The sequence below is a fragment of the Rhinolophus sinicus genome, chromosome 1 (genome assembly GCF_057876585.1).
Source record: "Rhinolophus sinicus isolate RSI-liver-muscle chromosome 1, RSI-T2T, whole genome shotgun sequence".
In the NCBI taxonomy this organism is placed as follows: Eukaryota; Metazoa; Chordata; class Mammalia; order Chiroptera; family Rhinolophidae; genus Rhinolophus; species Rhinolophus sinicus.
Genome location: NC_142501.1, coordinates 139,400,040 through 139,423,540, shown reverse-complemented (window position 1 = coordinate 139,423,540; position 23,501 = coordinate 139,400,040). Strand labels below are relative to the sequence as shown.

Below are 23,501 nucleotides of genomic sequence, written 5' to 3'. Positions count from 1 at the left end.
AAAAGGAATCTGGGGACTCCGAGGACAATTTCCTCCGTCCACAGCAACTTTAAGCTCAATCAGCTGTCCCTGAATCTTTTTTAGCTGATCTGCAAAAGAGAGTGCAGTGCCTGCAGGCTGCTCGTCTCCTTGAGCCATAGCCACTAAAGGATGGTTTTTGTCCCTATCATATTTAGCTGCTTCATCTTTTAATTTTTCCTGATCCTGAGGGTTTAAATCTTTCCGGTGCTCGACCGGAGCTTCCTGACAAACAGGCTCTTTGTTAACTTTAAGAACTCCCTCTAACAACTTTGCGCCCCCTCCCTCCTTCTCTCTCTCTGCCGGAGAAGCGGCAGAAGCGGCAGATGGGAGAATTTCCTCGTTTTCAGCTTGTTTCACTTTCTCTAGCTTGCAGCCCTTTTGTTTAAGTCCATGGGCAGCATAATAATCTTGTAACTGTTTTTCCACCTTTCTTTTGCAATTTTTATAAAACTTGTCTAACTGTTCTCTGCTCACCCGACTGCCACGGGCGGTAAGCAACTTCTTAAGTCCTCTAACATACAGGTCCTTGCTGCTGGCGTGACCCATCCTTTTTCCCTAACTCGGCCCTTCTTTCAAACAAAGAAAAACACTCAGGTGTCCGTCTGGCCGTGTCCCTTGCGGGGCCAAATCCGTCTTAGCTAGAGGCGCGCCGGTATAATTCCCCGGCCAGGTGGGTTGTAAAGCCCAGTCGCCGTTATGCCGTATGACAGAACCGGAACCGCAGGTTAGGACCCAATCAAGCTCCGTAACACAAAGTCGTGGAGCTATCACTCACTCACACACTCATTCGACCGAGGGGACAGTGCCTTGCTCACCGTGCATCCACTGATTAGCTCCAATGAGCTGGGCCCTTGCCACACGGTGTTCCTCACTATTACCCCTATATTCAAGTCCCTGTTCGGGCGCCACTTGTAGCGGGCCAGCCACCACGAGTCCAACGGTTCCTGACAAGGGGAGTGGGAATGAAAAAAGGCACTCACACTTTGATGATGGCGATCGCGGACCCCAGTGTTCCTGGAGACGCTGAGTTTATTTTGTCCCCAGAATTTATACCTTCTGTGGACGTGCAGTTTAACAAGTACAAAAATGCATTACCTAGTTAACAGTAAAACTTTAACTTTAACACAGGAGACACAAAATTTACTGAAACTCCCAAATGTAATTATCTTATCAATAGCCCTGATAGGCATCAGCCTTCTGTTCTGGGAACTGGCCACTCCCACCACATTCCTGAGCAGCATGCAAGCTCTCTCCAGATGCAGGCAGAGACAATTGCTTCAGGGGGAGGAAACAGGTTAAGTATAAACTGAGCCATTCTGTTAAGGCTTTAAAGTTAACTGCAACCATGGCTCCACACAATAGTGACAGTGATAGCTATGAAATAACAGCAAGTGGAGACATGTTGCATATATTTACTATGACTCAAGGGATTAAAAAGAATATGCTCCAAAGCCAGGATTATGGTTAAAATTACTTCTCACCATACAGTGAAAACTACATACAGGAAGTATGTGGGGCAATATTTAGAGACAGGATGAGTAAAATAATAATTACATTTTGGTATCATGCTTTCTCTGCAAATAAACAAATAATTAAATATGTCTGATTAAAAACTGACAGAAACAAGAAATATCCAGGCCTAGGTCTAGCTGCTAGGTTACCATTTTTACTGGGAATTGAACAAAGGGTATTTTTTTTTCTTTGAATACACCAGTAATAGTATTTTTTCAAAGTAGTTCTAGTTTGGTTACCACACCATTCTACACTCTATATAGATTCTGGAATTTATAACTCACTATTTTCAATAAATGGTTGCCCTTTGGTATCAACGTAGACTATTTGAAGTATTTCTATATTGATAATATAGAAATGGTTTACAGGTTTTTTGGTTTCATGTTTTGAGGAGGATACATAAATTAAGGATTAGATTAGAAAGGAAAGCTCTTGCTACTGTGTTTCCACGAAAATAAGACTGAATCTTATATTAATTCTTGCTCCAAAAGATGCATTAGGACTTATGTTCAGAGGATGTCATCCTGAAAAATCATGCTAGGCCTTATTTTCCAGTTAGGTCTTATTTTTGGGGAAACATGGTAATCTTGCCCTTTCTAGAGAAGAGCTCTGTAGAAAGGGAGTCTTACTTGCCTTCAGCCACTCTGCCTTTTTTTAAATGCTTCTGGCTCCACTTCTGTTTTTTTTTTTTTTTTTTTTTTTTTAAGATTTTATTGGGGAAGGGGTACAGGATTTTATAGGGGAACAGTGTGTACTTCCAGGACTTTTTTCCAAGTGAAGTTGTTGTCCTTTCAATCTTAGTTGTGGAGGACACAGCTCAGCTCCAGGTCCAGTTGCCGTTGCTAGTTGCAGGGAGCATAGCCCACCATCCCTTGTGGGAGTTGAACCAGCAACCTTGTGGTTGAGAGGACTCTCTCCAACCAACTGAGCCATCTGGGAGCTCAGTGGCAGCTCAGCTCAAGGTGCAGTGTTCAATCTTAGTTGCAGGGGGCGGAGCCCACCATCCCTTGTGGGACTCGGGAAATTGAACTGGCAACCTTGTGGTTGAGAGCCCACTGGCCCATGTGGGACTCGAACCGGCAGCCTTTGGAGTTAGGAGCATGGAGCTCTAACCACTTGAGCCACCGGGCTGGCCCCAACTCTGCCTTTTTTTAGTTCTTTGAACAAACCCACTGGTTTTCTGCCTCAGGATCTTTACACATGCCACTGCAACTGAGGCGCTATCTTCGACTACTCCTGCCCACCTCAAATCTTTGCATGGTCAATGTTTTCTAATTTTCGTAGACTTCAGTTTATTCAATGTTTCAATTTCAGAGACACTTATTTCACTGTGATTATTTGGTCTAAAGTAGGCTCCCTTCATCAATTCTCATTATATCTACTTCTTTTTCTTAGTAATGCTTGTTACTATTTTTACTATATCTTTATTTGTTTATTGTATGTTATCTATCTATCTCTAAAGACAGGGACAATGCCTGTTATGTTTACCTGTACAGATCTAGCAACTCTCTGACATTTAGTAGGTGCTCAATAAATATTGTTAAGTGAATGAAGGGTTGTAAGAGTACATCTAAACGAAGAGAAGGAAATTCTTGCTGAAGGGAGGATGCTAACCTGGAAAATTGACTAGCATGTAGGGAATAATAAACTAACACTGGGAAAAGGTGACAAATGGAATAGTTAGAAGTTACTATATTGACATCAAGCAGCTGGGAGCAAATTGCAAACAGAATGAGGGTGGAGAGTGTTGAGAATAATGTTGATGTCTAATGTTGGAGATAACTAGTAAGTTGGTTATTTCAAGGAAGAGGGATTCTATGAGCTTAAAGTACAGTGCATTCAACTGTAGCTATTTTATTTGTTACCAATGCATGTGTTACCAATGCAAGGCATGGGCATAATTTTATGTATCTTTATATTTACCATAGTGTCTTGCAATGTCTTTTCCTTGGGGGGTACTCAATAGATACTTGTGGAATACTCATTGTCTGAATGAAAGAAGAATTGCATATATTTACCCACTGGAAAGAACAGCTTAATTTTTATTTTAGCTTAAGGTAAGGTTATGACTTACAATTATCAAAGGCATATAGCTTCTCAAATTAGCAGATACTTCCTTATACTTGTGACAAATTGGTTTCTAGTCTACTGAACTTTCTGTTAATCTTTGAAAGAGAGATTACTTTTAACTAGTCTCTTTATTTTAAAATATTATATAAAATATTATATATGCATATATATGCACACATATATATTTACTATATACTTTTTTAACATACAGATTTAAAATATCACAAACTTTCAAGTCATTTTTAGGGAATTCTTTCTATCCTTCAAATATATTTATTGTCTGTAAGCTTGTATAGCCCTTGTCTTGCCTTATTCAGGCTAGAATTAGTTACTTTCATCCAGAGGACACATAGTATATGTGCAACCATCACAGGCACATTGAGTGATATGTTCTAGATACTTTGCAAGCACAGCTTTGTGAGTAAGATACTATTGTCTCCATCCTACTGGAGGGAAAACTGAAGATTTGGGTGGGAAAAAGAACATTCCCACTAAGGTATGCTGGAATTTGAATCTAGGTTCCTTTGCCTCCAAAAATCTTGTTCATGCTGCACTACAGTGTCCAACTCAAAAGCCTGGAAAGGTAGAGCTGGGGTAGACTAAATGGGGAGCTCAGAACAACAACAACAACAACAAAAACAGTTGTAACAATCATAGAACTTTGATTTCTTCTTTTCTTGATTAGGCTGATACCCATGCCCTCTCCACTCACTACTTTGTATCCTAAAAGGTCTGCACATTTGGATGTAAAGCTGCATTAGTATTTTTCTTCTGCCCAAATAAGTATTTCTTCACTTAAATTCTCGTGTTATATATTTTGACTATATAGTCTTTTCCTTTGCTGAGTTAAAGCCACTTTATATTGTCACATATATAGTTGATACAGCTCTCTCTCTCTCTCCCCGCCACCTTCTTTTTTGGTATTACATAGAATTCTCTAATGTTTGATTCTCAATTTGATTATCCATGAGGTAGAGAAGCCCCAAACAAGATGAACACAAAGAGGCCCACACCAAGACACATCATAATTAAAATATCAAAGGTGAAAGACAAAAAGACAATCTTAAACAAGAGAAAACAGTTAGTTACCTGCAAGGGAGCACCCATAAGACCGTTAGTTGATTTCTCAACAGAAACTTTGTAGGTCAGACGGGATTGGCATGAAATATTCAAAGTGATGAAAAGCAAGGACCTACAACTAAGATTACTCTACCCAGTAAGGCTATCATTTAGAATCAAAGGACAGGTAAAGACCTTTTCAAACAAGAAAAAGCTAAAGGAATTCATCACCACCAAGCCAGTATTACAGGAAATGTTAAAGGGATTTCTATAAGAAGAAGAAAACGGAATATAAAAAATATGAATAATAAAATGGCAGTAACTGCATATTTATCAACAATTACTTTCAATGTAAATGGATTAAATGCTCCAATTGAAAGACACAGGGTGGCTGAATGGATAAGGAAACAGAACCCTTACATATGCTGCCTACAAGAGACTTGCTTCAGATCAAAATAAACACAGACTGAAAGTAAAGTGATGGGAAAAGGTATTTCATGAAAATGGAAACCAACAAACATAAATGAAAAGCTGGGGTGGAAATACATATACCAAACAGAATAGACTTTAAGAGAGAGTCTATAACAAAGGACAAAAAGGACCCAATAGTTCTACTTTTGGGTATTTATCCGAAGAAACTCAAAACATTACTTCAAAGACACATGTATATCCATATGTTATTGCAGCATTGTTTACAATAGCCAAGATATGGAGGCAACTTGCGTGTCCACAGCGTGGGAAATATAGCCTGTAGTGTTGTAATGACTGTATGATGTCACATGGATACTGGGTTTATTGGGGTGATCACATTGTAAGTTATATAAATGCCTAGTCACTGTGTTATATACCTGAAACTAATATAATATTGTATCTCAACTGTAATTGAAAAAAAAATTAAAAGAACCAAATAAACTCAAAATGCAGTGTAAAAGTCATCTGTATATCCTCTCTCTGAGGTGCAGACAGGTTGGGGCACTCAATATAGTGTAAGTTTCAATATGGCTCTGTATCTGAGGAGATTCTTCAGGCGCCTGCCAACATGACAGCAAATCCACTGAGCACAGCATAAGGAAGACCCTTCTCTATGCATGGGTGATTTGGATATAATATTTATCAGTGCTGATCACCTGGATTGCTTTGGCTGATCTGGCTGGCTTGGGGGAATTTTCCATTCTTCCCTCATTGTTCCATATGTTTTCTTTCCAAAACCTTTCCCTCTGTCCAAGAGAACAACACTTTCTATTAGCATAAGTGGGAAAATAACAAAGCAAAAATTCTCTCTCTTCACAGTCTGTTAAAAAGTTATTCTTCAGAAAAACAACTTGTGTATGAAGAGGTAGGTTGAAAATTCATCTTATACAATACAAATGAAGTCTCATTGATAATTTAATAAAAACTAATAATGATAGCTCTATACAGAAATATAGCATGTTCATTGCCCCTTTTAAAGATTGCTCACTCAGAGTGAAAGACAAGAAATAGGCATTGTGAGAAGACTGTGACATCTCCCATCCTATACATTTGATTCCATATTTCATCTCCGGCATCCACTCTGGACAATGCACTGTAGAGATATTTCTAACCCTAAGATTCTTTTCAACACTCACTATTTGCTTCAGAGTTCAGGTCTTTCATTTCCTTGTCCATACTTATTTTTATTTTATTTTATTATTTTTTTTATTTCATTGCATGCCACTTTCTTGCACTTGTCCTGTTAAAGAGTCCACCATGACTCTTTAATATTTAAGGGCTGGGATCATTTTTCAGGTTTTAGTTTAAAGGTAACCATAGCACACACACACATTCATTATTAATAGCAGAGATGCACTGTAGGTTCTTGGGAATCTCCTTTCAATGTTAGTTTCATAGGAGTGCTGCTGTCACGAGAACTAAGCTCTGATATCACTATGTGGCAGGTGGGACTAGTGCAATAACAAGGGATCCTGAATTATGTGAACTGTTTATGTGGCTGGATGTGACCATGCTAAAAAGGGAGACGAAACCAGAAAATGACAGGCCACGGAAAGTCCGGTTTCGGATCGCGTCATCTTACAGTGGGCGAGTTCTGAAGGAAGTGTATGAAGATGGGCAGCCGTCAGGCTCTCTGGATTCTGAATGTGCCAGCATCTGTGGCATAGATGGACTAAGTGAGTCTGACGAACAGCAAAATGGCCATATAGGATCAGAAAGCGACGAGCATGAGAACGACCAAGATAGCTTGCTGGTGTTAGCAAGAGCTGCCAGTGAGAAGGGTTTCGGTACAAGAAGAGTCAACATTTTAAGCAAAAACGGCACAGTCAGGGGCGTCAAATATAAAGTGAGTGCTGGCCAAGCTCTCTTTAACAATTTGACCAACGTATTACAGGTAAGTCGCTGAGCTTTGGTCCTAACTTACCATCTCAACACCTGTCTGTTCTCCAGGTTAAAGCAAGCCGCTCTTACTCATGGCTCCTGCATACGTCATGGGTCACTTTCTCATCTAAGATATTGTCTCAACAGCTATTGATTAAAAACAGGGTCATTACACTTTGCAAACTAGATTGGCTTCTCAAAGCCAAATTTCTAACATTTAAGGAGTCTTTTCTTCCAGTGCGTAATGACTAAAACAGTGTCTATTTCTTAGCTAAGAAGAAAGACAGATTACAGTCTTCAAAGCATCTGAGCCCAACTTAGACATTCATTTCTGGCTTATGATCTTTAAGACACAAGGTTAGCATTTATCATGACTTGTATAGACATTTAAACCAGAAAAGACTGAGTGTTGCATTCACTGGGGTTGGATTCAGTTGGAATGTTACGAAGATATAAAGGCTATCTTTGACTTTTTCCCATTCCTGAGAAGTTTGCAGGTTTCATTGAGGTGTATTTTTCCATCAATTTGTGGCACTTGAAAAAGTTACTCCTCTGTAAAAGTGAGGACTGAGATCCAGATTTTATAGTAAAAAATTGCCCTCAAAATGAAGTAGATCTGCACAGTAATTTAGGAATGTTTTATTCAGGTCCTGGGCCTTTGGCAATGATCTAATGTTAAGACAAGTTTTTGAAATTGCCTGGAAGCATTGGTAAAATTACTTTCTGTTAAAAACAGGCATCATATTTCACGAATAGAATTCATAATCACTATCATTAAGGTAGCAAACCAATATTTTTCATTGTAGTGCCATTTTATATTATTCCCAATATTTAAATAAAATGGTATCTTGTGATGAATTATTCAGTGCCTTGACATTATATAAAGTTGCTGGAGTGATAGGGAGAAAGGATTTTTAAAAAGGTACTTGACTATTTTTCATTGCAAAGGAAGTATTTGGAAAGATGACACCCTGAGGATTATGAAAAAAGCAATTAAAGGGTAAAAGCAGTTAAGATCAAAGGTTTGTTCTTTTTATTTATAAAACTTACTGGTGAAGGATTTCACAGATTAGGATGGGGGTAGGGAACCAAAAATCAGAAACTGATGACTATGTTTTATTAGGTTGAAAACAATCTTGCATAGATTTCTAGAGATTTCTAGAGATCTAGGTTGAGATTATTTTAGTGGCAATTAAGTTTTAAAATGATTGCATTCATTGTGGTTAATTTAGCTTGTTATGATTTGAGTTGCTTTGTGATTTGGAGGATTATTTACAAAACTACTGTACTAATTTTAGTACTTTGATTTGATTTGTTTGTTCAAATCTCCCCAAAAACTATCGTTTATGAGTAAATACCTTAACTTTTCAAAACCTACAAGAGAAAAACTTTTCCTCCCTGTGGCTTTATTCTGATAGTGCTATAAATTTGCAAATAGGAAATAGAGGAAATTCCAAGTTAAAATTATAGTACTAGATTAGGTTACAATATTTATGTGTATAATTCTATGTATAATTCAATTGCCCCCTTTTCTGGAGAAAAAGCGTCCAGTAAAACTGTCATGTTTTAATAATTTAACCCCATTCCATTTCTTCCGTGCTTTAAAAGGACAACAGTGGTTACTAGCAGAGGTCCCTCAAAGTCTTTGATATTTAATCAGTTTTTTTTTTCCCCAAGCTGGTTCTTCTTTCTTTAGAATGTGGGTAAAGTAATCAGCATATTGTAGGTATTCACAAATTTTGGCCCTCATCATTAATTTCATCATCATCTTTATGGAATGTTCTCTGACCTCTCCAGGACAAAGCATAAGTTAAAGGAGCTCCTGCCTTGGATCAGGGCTGCCAGTCACACTATTTCAAGGGTCTCTATTTGTGTCATTGTCTCTGTGAACAGCACCCCCTGGAGTTGTGCAATACAACCACACAGCAGTAGGTAGAGAGCTGACTTGGATGCTTGCTGCTTCCTAAGGGATGTGTATGCCACAAGCGGTGATAAATGTCTCAGGCCTATGTCTTAGGATGATTGAGTAGGTTCCCATAGGCACCCCACAATGCAGTATCAGAGAAGCCCCAAGCATGAAGAGCAAAAGTTACTATTGAATTACTCCCATACATGAGTGTGGGACAAGATGTGACTGTCCTAGATCTCTTTTCATTCCCCATATCCTTCAGAAACTAAGCAGCAAATTTAACTAGCTGTAACTGTAAGACAGTAATTTCTTTCAGGGACAAAAAAGTAAGGAATCATATCTTGGATATTTGATTAAGGTTCCAACGCACAAGCAATCTCATTGAAGCAAGGAACTGTAATTGAAGAAAGTCAGGTCTTTCTTTCTGTTTTATGTTATAAAATCTTAAAGCACTCAACTTTGAAACTTGGGAGGAAACTAAATATAAATAAAATCTTTCAAAGACCCTGTAAAAAAAGTTCCTTTCTGTTAGTTCCCCATTCCGTTATTCCTGTCTCATAAAACATTGTCATGTACCATGTAAAAATTTCAGCTGTGCAGAGCATGCTCACGGAAATTATTTGCTTAAAACATTTTTGCTTCTTAACAGCACTTATTTAGAAATTTGTCTATGAAAGGGATATTAGAACATATTTCCATTTCATTTGTTAATTAACTTACCCTATAGAATTCTGGGTAGTTGAGGTGTGCACTATTAAAGAAGGTTGTTAAGGTGAGTGATGAACCAGAAAGCAAAGAAAGAAAGGTGACCTGGATTCTCAGGGTGGGGGTGGGAGGGCTTGTAAACGATGGTATATTGCTTCCTTGGTGAATCATGGAAGGACTTCTAATTAGTCTAGATTATAGCTCCTCAGTTCCAGATGTTTGCCTTTTTTAGCTCTCACAGAGATGACAAAAATGTAATGCTCAAGAGAGGCCGATTTGTAAATCTGAAAACCTAGAACAGTGTAGTCACCTGGAAATATGCATTTATTAGAAGGTCTTTAGGCTTTATATACATTAAACTTTGACAGTCATTGACCTAGAGTGTAAAAGGGAAATTTATCCTGTTTCCTAGAGTTAATAAACACATTCCTTAATGTTCTTATGTCTTCAATATTTAATGAGGAAAACAAAGAAGATACGTATTGATCTATGATTTGTTAGATTGCCAGGAGAGTCTTTCCTGAGCCAAAGATATATAAAGATATTCTACTTTATCAGTTAGTTGGTTTAGGAACAGGCCCAGAAATATTACCAGTACACTCTAATGTAAGTGTAATATTTTAGTTGTTTTAAATAAATTCTTTTGTAAGGATATTTCTATCTAGATAAATGATTTTATTCTTTGTTATGGAAAATTTTAGAAAGAAATTGTTATTTTTTAGTTTTTAAAACAGTCACTGTTACCCCATGTAAGACAAATTACAAAACCACTGTTTAGCTCATACCTCTCATCACCCAGTTTTCATGATTGGATTTGAGACACACCTACCTTGCTCTTAGCAATAGTGTATTTCCAAAATTTCTTAGGTTGGGTCAATGATGCAGATAATTAAGGTTATTTATTGTTTCTAACTTATTCTTATGGGATTAAATTTCAGACAGTAATTAATCTTTTCTGACCTTATCCTTAAACTTGTATACTTTGTTGTATATTCTGTATAATCTTCTACTGTAATTTCCATAATTTTAATTTCCTTTTTTCTCTAAAATTTAAAATTATTGTGCACAGAAAAACAGATTAAAAGAAGGCAAATAATTACATCACACTATAATTTGGTGACTCCTTTCTAAGAACTCAAATTAAAAAACATATTCTCCATCTATGTATGGACATACACACCTTGGGTTAGTATGCTTATGCGTATTCTAACATTTCAAGACAAATAAAATAAAAATACTATTGCATTTGCAGAGTGATTTGCATTCTGCAAAAGGTTTTCACATACATTATTTTACTTCAGTGTACCCAAAAGTTTGTGAATTAAGGAGACAAATTATTACAATGACTGTTTTTAGATAAATGAGTGTCAGAGAAATCAAGTATCTGTCCCAAAGCTAGTAACATAAGAATTCTGCCTTTCTTTGTTTTAGCTCTGTTAGGTTTTAAAAATATAATGCTACATCAAAAACTCCCATCTTTACATTTTGAAGTGCTATAATTATAAATATGAAGATTTATAGCACTAAATATATCATGTTATACTATAATTTGGTCTTTTGAAAGGTCAACATTTGGTTAGCAGATTTTTTAATTCATTATTTATTGAAAGTTCAGTCTTCACCTAGGGAATGTTTTTGGCAAACTAAAATAGCTTCTATTCAGTTTTAAATTGTATTTTTAAAATTTATCCAAAGTTGTCATCTCTATAACATCATTTGATTAAATTGTCATGAGATTACAAGGGTGGCCAATGAAGAGAGGCTGACTTGATTATCTCAAGGAAGACTGCCGCTCAGCATTGTTTTCTAACTTTAAGGTAAATAATATTAACAGAAGTTTCTGGCCATACTTATTATCTGTCTCTAGTTCACTGAATCTAGCTTTAGTAATAGAATAATATTTCAGTGAAAAGAAGGCGATACTTTTGATGACTCCGTGGTCTTGGTGGATTATTTGGACCATTCTGGAAAAGCAACAGCAAAGCAGTAAACATTGATTAAGTATTTACTGAATGTCAGGAACTTTTATTATTTATGTGCATTGACGTATTTATTTCTCACAGTAAGTTATGAGACACTATCATTAATCAATGAATAATAACTAGAGCTTCTTTTCTGTGTATGAAACATTAAGTTGTAGGATTTAAAACCTCATTTATCTAGAGCGATTTTTACGTAATGTTCTATCAAAATAAGCATCTACTAATGGAAATATTGCCTTTTCAGCTATCAGAAAGTAGGCAAGAAGCTCTAGGATTTTTGATACAATTCCAAATGATACAAGAAACTACATTAAGAAATTAGATGACTTGTCAGCCAAGAAGCAGAGGTGGGAGGTGGGGGAGGAATGGGGGAAAGCACCAAAAATGAATTGGTATTACTGATACATATATATTTTTTTACTGATATATTTTTATGTACAGTTAAAGAATTGCAAAAAGGTGGATTCCTGTTACCACCTTCCACATACCATCCCTTTGCTACTCTTGGTCACAGCATTTGCCATACTAATTAGGACCTCAATAAATTACTTGTGTTAATGAATTAAGTGAAATTCTCTTAGATAGTGGTTATTTTCCTCTTTTTCATCTCTTTTGGGATTGGAGATTTCCTATACTAGACAGGAATAGAGTTTGCATGGTGAAGCCATGTTAGTAGCTTGCTCCATTCAATCTTTTCTGTTGTGGGTTATCTTCAATATTCTTTCAGTCATTCATTTAATAACCATTTGCTGCCTATCTATTATGGAACAGGCATTGTGCTAGATAATTTGAGGAGTAAACCCCAAGTCCTGCCTTCATGGAATATTTAGTAGTGTATTGTGAATAGTGTGTCAAGCAATTCCTGGAAGAATTCAGATATAAAATTTGACTTTGTTTTATATCCCCCTGCCATAGGATTCTCCTTGTTTTCTTGTTGGCCTAACAGCCTCTGCATTTTTCCAATGCTTATGTTTTTCTCCTTTTTGTCTTTCTCTTATTAGGCCTTAATTTTATGGCATCCCTTCCTTTGGCTTCTTTTGCTTTCTTTCTAATTTACTTCTGTCTCCGGGCCCAATAACTGAAGGATAATCTGTATAATTTATGACTCATTTTGATCCTACAAGTCTCAAGATTTCAGTAATGGTGACCTAGACCATGAGCATTGACTTACCCAAGTTCTATAAGTCTTATTAAAATTTTCTCTCTTTAGTTCAGTGAATATCTAGGTGGAATATCACTCATTCTCCCCTATCCATCAGAACCCTTGTATTGTCATGACATTTCAGTTTGTGGGAACTTGGTTTTAATTGCTTGAAGCGTCATCCTATGAATCTATCTGAATTCTGATATTAGAACAACATGCTGAGCAAAACCAGGTTCCACAAAATGACTTGGACATGCTTAATGAACTCTTACTGGTAGCCCATTTTTACCACATAATTAGAGAATTAGCACCTGATGTTTCCAAACTTTGTAAAAGCAGTACAACTACAGGACTAGACAAACATCGGTTGGGTGGCCTGGTCATGCTTGCAGAGTTTCTGACATTTTCTCTGAAACTCACTATTTTGAATTTGGTATAAAAGCAGTATAAATATTTAATAGTCTATAAATTGACACACTATATAAATATTTCAATGCCTCAATCATCACTGCCCGTAAGGAATTAAAAAAATTGTAAACCGAATAAAATGTCAAACAAAATTTTGGTTAAGGGAATTTTATTGACGTATACAAATCTATTCAACTAAGATTTGTGATCATTTTCTCAATTTAATTTTTCTAATAATTCATTATTTCACTTAATTGCTGACAAATTATGTCTTAGGAAGGAAGAAATAGATGTACATTTTGTTCATATAACTCCCACACAGTTAACAGAACAAATTATGAGAGTATTTATTTTATTAATTCCTAAACAACAAAACTAGGTCATAATAGAATTAAGCTGCTTTGTTGCTTTTATTTTTCTGGATCTTTTATGTAACTAATGGTATGGAATTAAAGATCTCTGTTATATGAAAACTCTGAAAGCTTGACTAGTTCACAAAGTAGTTAGAGTAGTGAAAGTCGAGGTATTGATAGACAAGAGAGTTTTTGTTAGAAGACAAGACACTGGGGAAGTCTGTTCTAACAGGTCAGTGGAAAGAGAATAGGGAGAAAGTCAGAGTACCAAACCCATGGAGACTAAATGAAGTTCATCTTAGGAAAGGGACAAGAATTGGTTGGGCTGTGATTTCAGGGGAATTTGGTGGGTCTAGGGATTGGGGGAAGGGGCTTCATGGATTAGAGCAGGGTCAGCATAGAGAAGCTGTACCTGCCCCACTCATGTGTGCCCTGGAACCACGCCCTGGTGTCAGAGCAGTTGTCCTTACCTGTACATTGCCTTTGGTGTACAGCCAGGTTTATATCCTCTCATGGCTCTCAGGAGCACCTTCCTTTCACAGCTACCAGTACATTCCTTGTGGCACGTCTGGCAGAAGTCATGCCCTTTCATGTCTCAAGATTCTGCTGAACTCCTTCCAAACTGTCCCAAGTAAATGCTCCTTTTTCAATGGCACAGGATTCATGATTTTCTGCAGAAATAAAAAGCAGGGCCTTTGGCATCCAGATAAATTATTCTGGTTATGTGAAAAATAAAGCCTACTGCATCCATATTTAGGAAGGACTGCACAGTGAAAAATACTCACCTAGTGTATTAATTTCCTATTGTTGTTGAAACAAATTGCCACAAATTTAGTGGCCTTACACAAACCAAATTAATTATTTTACAGTTTTAGAAGGTAGAAGTCTGAATAGAGTCTTATGGGGTTAAAATTAATGTTTCAGCAGGGCGATGTACCTTCTGGCAGCTTTACGGGAAAATCTATTCCCTGCTTTGTCCAGCTTTTAGAGGATACCCTCATTCCTTGGCTCATGGTCCTGCATCACTCTAACCTCTGTTTCTACTGTTATATCTCCTTTTCTAACCCTCTTGCCTCCATCTCTCTCTTTCAAAGACCTTTGTGATTTCATTGGGTCCCCTGAATAATCCAGGATAATCTTTGTATCTCAAGATCCTTAATAATCTTGAGATAGAGTGTATTATGCTAAGTGAAATAAGTCAGACAAAGACAAATACCTTATGATTTCACTTATGTGGAATCTAAAAAATAAACGGACAAGCAAAACAGAAACAAACTCATAGATAGAACATTTTGATGATTGCCAGATGGGAGGGGGTTGAGGGATGGGTGAAAAAGGGAAAGAATTCAGAAGTACAAATTGGTAGTGACAAAAGAGTCATGGGATGTAAACGATAGCATAAGGAATATATAGTAAGGTTGTAATAACTATGTACAAGGTGTGATTAAAAAGTACATTGAATGTTTAAATTAAAAAAAATTACAGTAAAAGACACATTACCATTAATGCCCCTCAGAAGACTCTCCCTCGCTTCGAACACACTTATCCCATTGTTCTTGCTGCATTTTGAAGCAGTTCTGGAAGTCCTCTTTCATGTGTCTTTTATTGTGCTGTCATGGCTGCCTCAGTGTCCTGAATTGATTCAAAAGGTAAACTTTTCATGGTCATGCTGACTTTGGGGAAGAGCCACAAGTTGCACAGTGCCAGATCTAGTGAATGAGGTGGATGAGGACACACCATAACGTTTTTATTTGACAGAAATTGCGGTACCAGAGCGATGTGTGACATGGAGAGTTGTCATGTAGGAGGATGATTTATACCACACTTTAAAACACACCTCTCAGCCATAGATCCTGCCCACCTGACTGCAATGAGCAAGTTGAAACTTGGCACACCCTGTTACTAAGGTTTGACATGCCATTTCCTGTATTGAAGATCCCTGCCTTTTCACTAGATGACACTCGGTAGCAGCATTCACTGTAGTTTTTGGTCATACCTCATGTGGTGTCAGATGGGTACTAGACTTATCAGGGTGATCACTTAGTAAGTTGTATAAATGTTTAACCACTAAGTGGTACACCTGAAATGAATATAATATTGTATGTTAACTAATTGAAAAATAAAACAGATCCTTAATGGAATTATGTCTGCAAAGTCCCTTTTGCCACGTAAGGTAGCATATTCACAGGTGTAGGGATTTGGACACGGCCATTTTTAGGCAGCCATTAATCTGCCTACCACACCGGGTAGGTATGGTGAGCTTATTTTGTCTATGAGAAAACTAGGGCTTTGAGATAAATAAATTATCAACTTCACTATTTTCACCCCCCTGTAGTAGTATCACACGTTGATACCCTTTTGCTGTGGCCATCTGAGGATAGGGGTGCACTTCTGCAGCCCTTGATTTAGTCTTGGCCACATGACTTCCTTTGAATAATGGGATGGTAATAGATGTGGCACATGCAGAGTTTTGAAATATGTTTGCATGGTTGGGTTTGCCCTCTTGTATTTCTTCTATCACCAAGAGAAGGACACACTACAGAAGGCTACCTCGTCCCAGAAGAGACACAAAGAATGAACTGGACCCAACTGACAGTTTGAAGCCAAGCTCTGCAGAGCTTAGCCTAGATTAACTGGTAGCCAGCTAACCGTCAGAGTCATGAGTAAGCAATAAATGCTTAATGTGGTGTTTCACTCCATTTGGGGTGGTTTGTTAAGCAGCAGAAGGAAACTGATGCAAGCTCACAGCTATTTATTACATTGCTCAAAGTCACATAATGGTAAGTGATATAACTACCAGAATGTTTGACTCCAAAGTTTGGGTTCATAATTACTAAGTAGTGCTCAACCACTCATATGCTGCCTGAGTTTTCTCTACAATGTCTCTGCTAAGGCCTATTCTAGCCTTTAATGGGGATTTCTCAGGACAAGAGATTCAGGGTCTTTGGCAGGACAAGGTTTCAAGTCTTCTCACCATCCTATGACTATTGAACCTACTGAAGCTGATCATACTAGCATAGATGGAAGGCCATCTCTCACTGACTTCTAAGACTGTAGCTTAAGATTGAATTAAATTTTTTGGTGACCACATCACAATGTTGTGATGTTGGTTCAATGACTCATTTAAACATCTTTTCTCAGTGAAAATTTTCATGAGTTTAAAAGTTTCAGTCCTTTAAAACATCTTTTATTTCATTTAATGTAATACTGTTAATTTCCTTTCTGCATTTATGTACGGGACTCTACATTCAATAAAATTTAATTTTATTGTGATAATCCAGGCTGTCAAAATAGTTTGGGATCCTGATTTTGTATCTAGCTACATGTGAGTACCTTGTCGAGTCAGTGGAACACAATTGGGATCATGGCAAATTATCAGTTTGGAATAATATTGAGTAAAAAGAAATGAATTGAAGGAAATTATAAATCCCTAATGAAGAGCCAAATGTATTTCATTAAGCATTAGAAACCAGTAAAGTTTAAAATAATCGTCTTATTCTAACAGAGGAGAGAGACAAATGATGTGGTTGTGACACAGAATGTCAGCCTCCAAGAACTCTAGTACCCATCTGACACCATACATAGTTATTACAGCATTGTTGACTATATTCCCTATGCTGTAGTTTATATCCCCATGACTATTTTATAACTACTGTTTGTATTTCTTAATCCCTTTTCCTTTTTCACTCATTCCTCAAATCCCCCCTTCATCTGGCAACTGTCAAAATGTTTTCTGTATCTATGTGTTTGTTTCTGTTTTTCTTGTTTGTTTATTTTGTTTTGTTTTGCTTTTAGATTCCACATACAAGTGAAAAATATATAGTATCTATCTTTCTCTGACTTATTTCGCTTAGCATAATACCTTCTAGGTCCATCCATGTTGTTGTAGACAGCAAGATTTCATTCTTTTTATGGCTGAGTAATATTCCATTATATAAAATAAATAAATGTAAATGTAAATACACACACACACACACACACACACACACACACACACACACACACTGTGTTTCCCCGAAAATAAGACCTAGTCGGACAATCAGCTCTGATGTGTCTTTTGGAACAAAAATTAATATAATACCCGGTCTTATATTGTGTAAGATCGGGTATTATATTATAGTAAAATAAGACCTGGTCTTATATTATAAAGATAGAATATATATATCGCACCTTCTTTACCCATTCATCTATTGATGCACACTTAGGTTACTGCCATTACCTGGTTGTTGAAAATGATGCTACAAGGAACATACAGATGCATATGTCTTTTTGAGTTAATGTTTTGAGTTTCTTCAGATAAATACCCAGAAGTGGAAATGCTGGGTCCTTTTTTGTCTTTTGTTATATCCTTTATTTTCAAGTTTATTTTGTCTGGTATAGGTATTTCTACCAAAGCTATTTTTTTTTCTTCTTTTTCATGAAATGTCTTTTTACATGCCTTTACCTTCTGTCTGTATTAGGCAGTTATATATAAGGGTATTGTTTTTTTATCTATTCAGCCAGCCTATGTCTTTTGATTGGAACATTTAATCCATTTACATTTGAAGTAATTGTTGATAGATATGTAGTTACTGCCATTTTATTATTCACATTTTTGATCTCCTTCTTCTTCTTCTTCTTCTTCTTCTTCTTCTTCTTCTTCTCCTTCTCCTTCTCCTTCTCCTTCTCCTTCTCCTTCGCCTTCGCCTTCGCCTTCGCCTTCGCCTTCGCCTTCGCCTTCGCCTTCGCCTTCGCCTTCGCCTTCGCCTTCGCCTTCGCCTTCGCCTTCGCCTTCTCCTTCTCCTTCTCCTTCTCCTTCTCCTTCTCCTTCTCCTTCTCCTTCTCCTTCTCCTTCTCCTTCTCCTTCTCCTTCTCCTTCTCCTTCTCCTTCTCCTTCTCCTTCTCCTTCTCCTCCATTTAACATTTCCTGTAATACTAGTTTGGTAGTGATGAACTCCTTTAGCTTTTTCTTGTACGGGAAGCTCTTTATCTGTCCTATGATTCTAAATGAAAGATTTGTTGGGTAGAGTAATCTTGGTTGTATGTCCTTGCTTTTCATTACTTTGAATATTTCATGCCAACCCCGTCTGGTCTACAAAGTATTTGTTGAGAAATCAGTTGACAGTCTTATGGGAGTTCCCTTGTAGGCAACAAACTGCTTTTCTCTTGCTGCTTCGAAGATTCTTTCTTTGTCTTTTACTTTTGGCATTTTGATTATGATGTGTCTTGGTGTAGGTCTCTTTGGGTTGATCTTGTTTGGGACTCTCTGCACTTCCTGGGCTTATAGGTCTATTTCCTTCACCAGGTTAGGGAAGTAATTATTTGTTGTCATTATTTCTTCAAATAGGTTTTCAATTCCTTGATTCCTTGCTCTCTCTCTTCTCCTTCTGGTTCCCCTGTGATGTGAATGTTCACACACTTGATGTTGTTCCAGAGACCCTTTAAACTATCCTAATTATTTTTCATTCTTTTTTCTTTTTGCTGTTTTGATTGGATTGGATGTTTTCTTCTACCTTATCTGCCAAATCACTGATTAGATCCTCTGCTTCATCTAATCTATTCCCTCTAATATATTTTTCATTTCTGATTTTTCTTTTTTATGCTTTTTTATCTCCATTTTTATGCTTCCTATCTCTTTGTTGAAGTTTTTCCTGAAATCATTGAACATCCTTATAACCAGTGTTTTGAACTCTGCATCTGTTAGATTGTTTGTTTCTATTTTGTTTATTTATTTATTTTTTTTCTGGAGATTTTGTTCTGTTCTTTTATTTGGGATATGTTTCTTTGTCTCCTCATTTTGGCTGCCTCCTTGCGTTTGTTTTTATACATTATGTAGAGCTTCTATGTCACCTGGTCTTAGTAGAGTGGCTTTATGTAGTAGGTGTCCTCTGGGGTTCAGTAGCACAGTCTCCCTGGTCACCTTAGCTGGGTGCTTCATGTGTTGTCCCTTGTATGTGCCCTCCTGTTGTAGTTGAGCTGGTGGCATGTCAGTGGGAGGGATTCACCCTCCAACTGATTGGTTGTGAGGATTGGCCATGACTACAATAGAGGAAATGTTGTTCAGTGGCTGAAACTCCAGAGCTGGATTCATTTTAGTGGGGCTCTGGTGTCTTCCCTGTCTGCCCTTTGGGTGTGTCATGTGTGGAGGTTGTTGGGTGATGCTCTGGTGTGTTCTGAAGCAGGCCACCAGGTAAGTTGCTTCTGGGGCTTATTGGAAATTTCTCTGTTTCAGGACATGTTCAGCTGCTGCCTGTTCCCTGCCCAGGGTCACATGGTATGAGTTACACAGTGACCTGCAGATGATTGTCACTTGTGTTGGTCTTGGAGGTGCTTGGGAGGGGGTAACCTGTGCACTGAGGTTGACTTCTGCTACTGCTGGGCGTGGGGCTACTCAGTCAGAGGTATGTGAAATGCTGAGGCCAATGATGCTTGTTTGTGGTTTGTGATCCTTTGATAGATTTTAGGTATATCCATGAGCCAAGGCACAACATGAGCCAAGACAGGCTACTTGTTCCTGGAAAAGCTGCTGGAAGTTGGTTGGGTGGCGTCACAAGTTGGGTGGGGTAGGGTCTTGGGGAATCACCAGGGCAGGGCAAACAGTGTTAGCCAGGTTGATGGAGGCTCAGATATGGTGCCTGCCTTGGTAGGTACAGAGGGAGGACTCAACAAAAGAACAATGACTTCTGCCAGCACTTCTGTCTGGGAGTAAGCTGCCCCTGCAACCCTTGCCCTAAGGCCAGACACATCAGTTCCTCCCCATTGTCCTTGGTGCCTTTTGAGCTGCTACCCCAGTGCTGGAACTCAGAGTGAGTTATTCCATCAGTTAACAAGTCCTTGCTCAGGCTCTTTAAAAGGAATGCTTGGGACTTGTCATGCAGGGTGGCCTGCGGGGTCTCTGCTCCCGCTCCCCACATAAGAATGCAGGATGTGACTAGGCCAAAAAGGAACACCCACGGAGTCATATGTAGGGGAGTCATACCACTATTGTCTCAGTGGAGGCTGGATTCACACGACATGCGACCTGCTGTCCGCTTTTCTGCCAAACGACCGACTCTCCTAGACTCCCCTCGACTCCCCAAGGTAGCTGCGGCAGTTATATTAGTGGCCAATGGCTCACTGGTTACAGCTGACGGCCAACTAGCCACAACTGATGGCCATCCAATCACAGTTGATGGCCATTAACTACCTGAGCCAGCACCTTTCCACGTGAGACCGAGAACCTGGAAACTGCTTTCTGGGGCTCTGTCCCCACAGGACTCCAGACGCTCTCCCTGTTTCACTCATCTATTCATAATCTTCACTGGTTTTCACAGCCAGAAGTTGTGGGGACTTCTCTTCCCTGCATTGGAACTCTGGACTGGAAAGCCTGGTATGGGACAGGGACCCCTTGCTCCTCAGTGAGGGCCTCCATAGCTTAGATATCCCTCCCGATTTCTAACTGCCACATACAGATGTGGGGCCAGCCCTTTCAAGCATCTCCCCACCTCCTACCAGTCTCAAGATTGCTTCTTCTGTGTATCCTTAGTTGTAGGACTTCTGTTCAGCTAGACTTCAGGTAATTCTCAATGATGGTAGTTCTATTGTTCAGTTATAATTTTGATGTGGTTGTGGGAGGAGGCAGGCATAGCATTTACCTACTCTGCCATCTTGACTGGAAACTATACATTACTCTTATCCTGCCAGAAAGATTTTTCAGGAAGGGAGTCATTTGTTCCCAGGGTCATAAATTCTAATTCCTACAGTGTGAGGGCAATAACTATCATCTCTGGGAAGCAGATAGCTTTTAGTCATAGCAAAAACTTTGTACGTTGATTCAAATGAATCAATACTCAGCATTGTTTGGCTTTTAGGGTCATGAAGCTTCATTCACAATTCAAAGGCAGGAGCTTGATGGCTGAAGATTTGCCTCTCTGAGTGCCTGATATTTTTAACTGTAGGTCTAGTACATAGAGCTACGTGCATTTTTGTTTTTATTTTTTTATTTTTTGTAAAGGAAAGACTGAGGAAATCTATTATAAGGATAACACAAATAAACAAAACATTCTTTACTGAGGATACTACCTCTCTTTCTAACCACACAGGAAACTAAATAATAGAATTTTGGGAAATAGCTTCACTATTCTCTTAATTAATCAGAGCTGCCCGGGCTCCTCCTTTAATTGTGGAATTTCTCTGTTCATATATATATATATATATATATATATATATATACATATATATGTATATATACACACACGCATAGATAGATAGATAGATAGATAGATAGATAGATATAATATATTTTTCTAGTTTAAGGCCAGTGTTGCCTGTCTCAGTTGTTCAGTTACAGGTTGGCTTTGTTTCAGGAACAGTTCTTATAATCCTATGAAGGATTTCTGGAAATGAAACTCTCCCCCCCATAGAAGTGACTTGGTGGTGGGAGCTCGTGAGAACTTAAATAAACCCAAAGCCTGTGTTGGAAATGAGGTAGCCATCTACTCGACTTGCACAGAGTCCCTTTCTCTCTCCTTCCCTCCCTTCCTTCTGTTGAATGTGTAAATGTGAGGTACTGACCGCTGCAGGAAAAAACATTTTACTTGGTTTTTCCATATCAGATTAAAAGTGACTCATGGCTTCTATTTGTAAGGGTGGATGGGAAGTTCTATATTAGTCACCATTGGGGCTCTTTGCTCATTCATTGTGGTCTGAAGTATATACAGGCTTGCAAGGGACCAGAAAACCTAAGAATAGTCCTGGTCCATGGATCCTAGGGGATTCATCTTTATTGCAGCACCTTTTGCCCCACGACGCTGTATTGATGCTATAGGCCATCCATGAGGTCTTCACATAAGTCCTTCCCCAGGAGGCCCAACTTTTACTTCTTCCAACTCTTCGGACTACTCAACATCATCATCTTTATGTCCAGGCTCTTGAAAACACAGCTCTATCAATTATTCCCAGGGGCAAAAGAAGACCTAAGTTTATAGTAATCAAAGCCCCACTTTTCTGAGAGGATGAAGAAACATATATCGTAATTCTCTAGAAGTATCTTAAATGATGTTTGTGCTCACTTCCTCCCCATTAATGGATAAGAGTACTGTTCTCTGGAGGGAGATGGCCTGGTTTCAGATACAGAGTATGCCATTTCCTTGTTGGGTATTCTGCGGAAAAATACTTAACTTTCTGTAAACCTCCGTTTTTTCATTCGTAGGGTAAAGATAATGATAGTAACTATTTCCTATGAAATAAATGAACTATTGTCTATAAAGCATTTTGCACAATGCCTGGCACATTGTAAAGGCTCAACAAATACTATTAATATTTTTTGTTATCTACCCCCCAATTGTAAATTAATTTTTGCTAAGAACTCTGATCGGCAATGAGTGTGCAAAGATGAAAAAAAAACATGATTTCTGTCCTCAGAAACTAAATTCCTTCTTATGAGGGAGACAAGCTCATAGTTACTATAAAATATAAGTACTCAGGAGCTTACTGGGGGACAGAGGCAAAACATCTTATAGAGATTCTGTTCCTCCTTATATAACACCTTTTAAAGCCAGGGCCTCATGGAGAGACCTGAGCCACTCCTTAAAAGGCCTCATGGTACTTACTGTAAGCTTATTGATGCAATTCACTTCCCTTCGGGAATACTCAGCTGCTGCTTCTAAATTTGGCTTAGCCCTGGCCACACAAACCTGTTTTTCCAAGGCTAATTCCTCTGTTAGAGATCCTGTCTTGGCTCCCGCTCAGACCTGGGCCTTTGTCTTGGATTCTGTAGTTTTACCCTCCTGTGGCTACTTGGCCATGTGCTTGGCAGTCTGGCTCTGCTGCATTTGGCTCCATACCTGTACCCTCAGCCAGCCACCCACGTGCCTTGTGTCTGAGCATTCCTCTACAGCACCTGTCATCGTGAAAGCCTGGCCTGCTCTTTCTGGATAGGTATAGACCCAATTTCTTCTTTAGCAATAGCCTAGATTGATTTGTAATACTCTTCAACACTAATCCAGGTAATTATTTGTACGTATCCA

The 23,501-nt window shown here is 38.3% G+C and overlaps 1 protein-coding gene across 1 annotated transcript in view; it reads left to right on the top strand.

Moving 5' to 3' along the window:
* The first annotated feature begins 6,512 nt into the window (after positions 1–6,512).
* GRXCR1 (glutaredoxin and cysteine rich domain containing 1) overlaps positions 6,513–23,501 on the top strand; it is a 115,492-nt gene continuing 98,503 nt past the window's right edge. Inside the window, exon 1 of the mRNA XM_019741005.3 lies at positions 6,513–7,027. Coding sequence (XP_019596564.1) covers positions 6,626–7,027 — 402 coding nt within the window. The 5' untranslated portion in view covers positions 6,513–6,625. The remainder of the gene's footprint in view (positions 7,028–23,501) is intronic.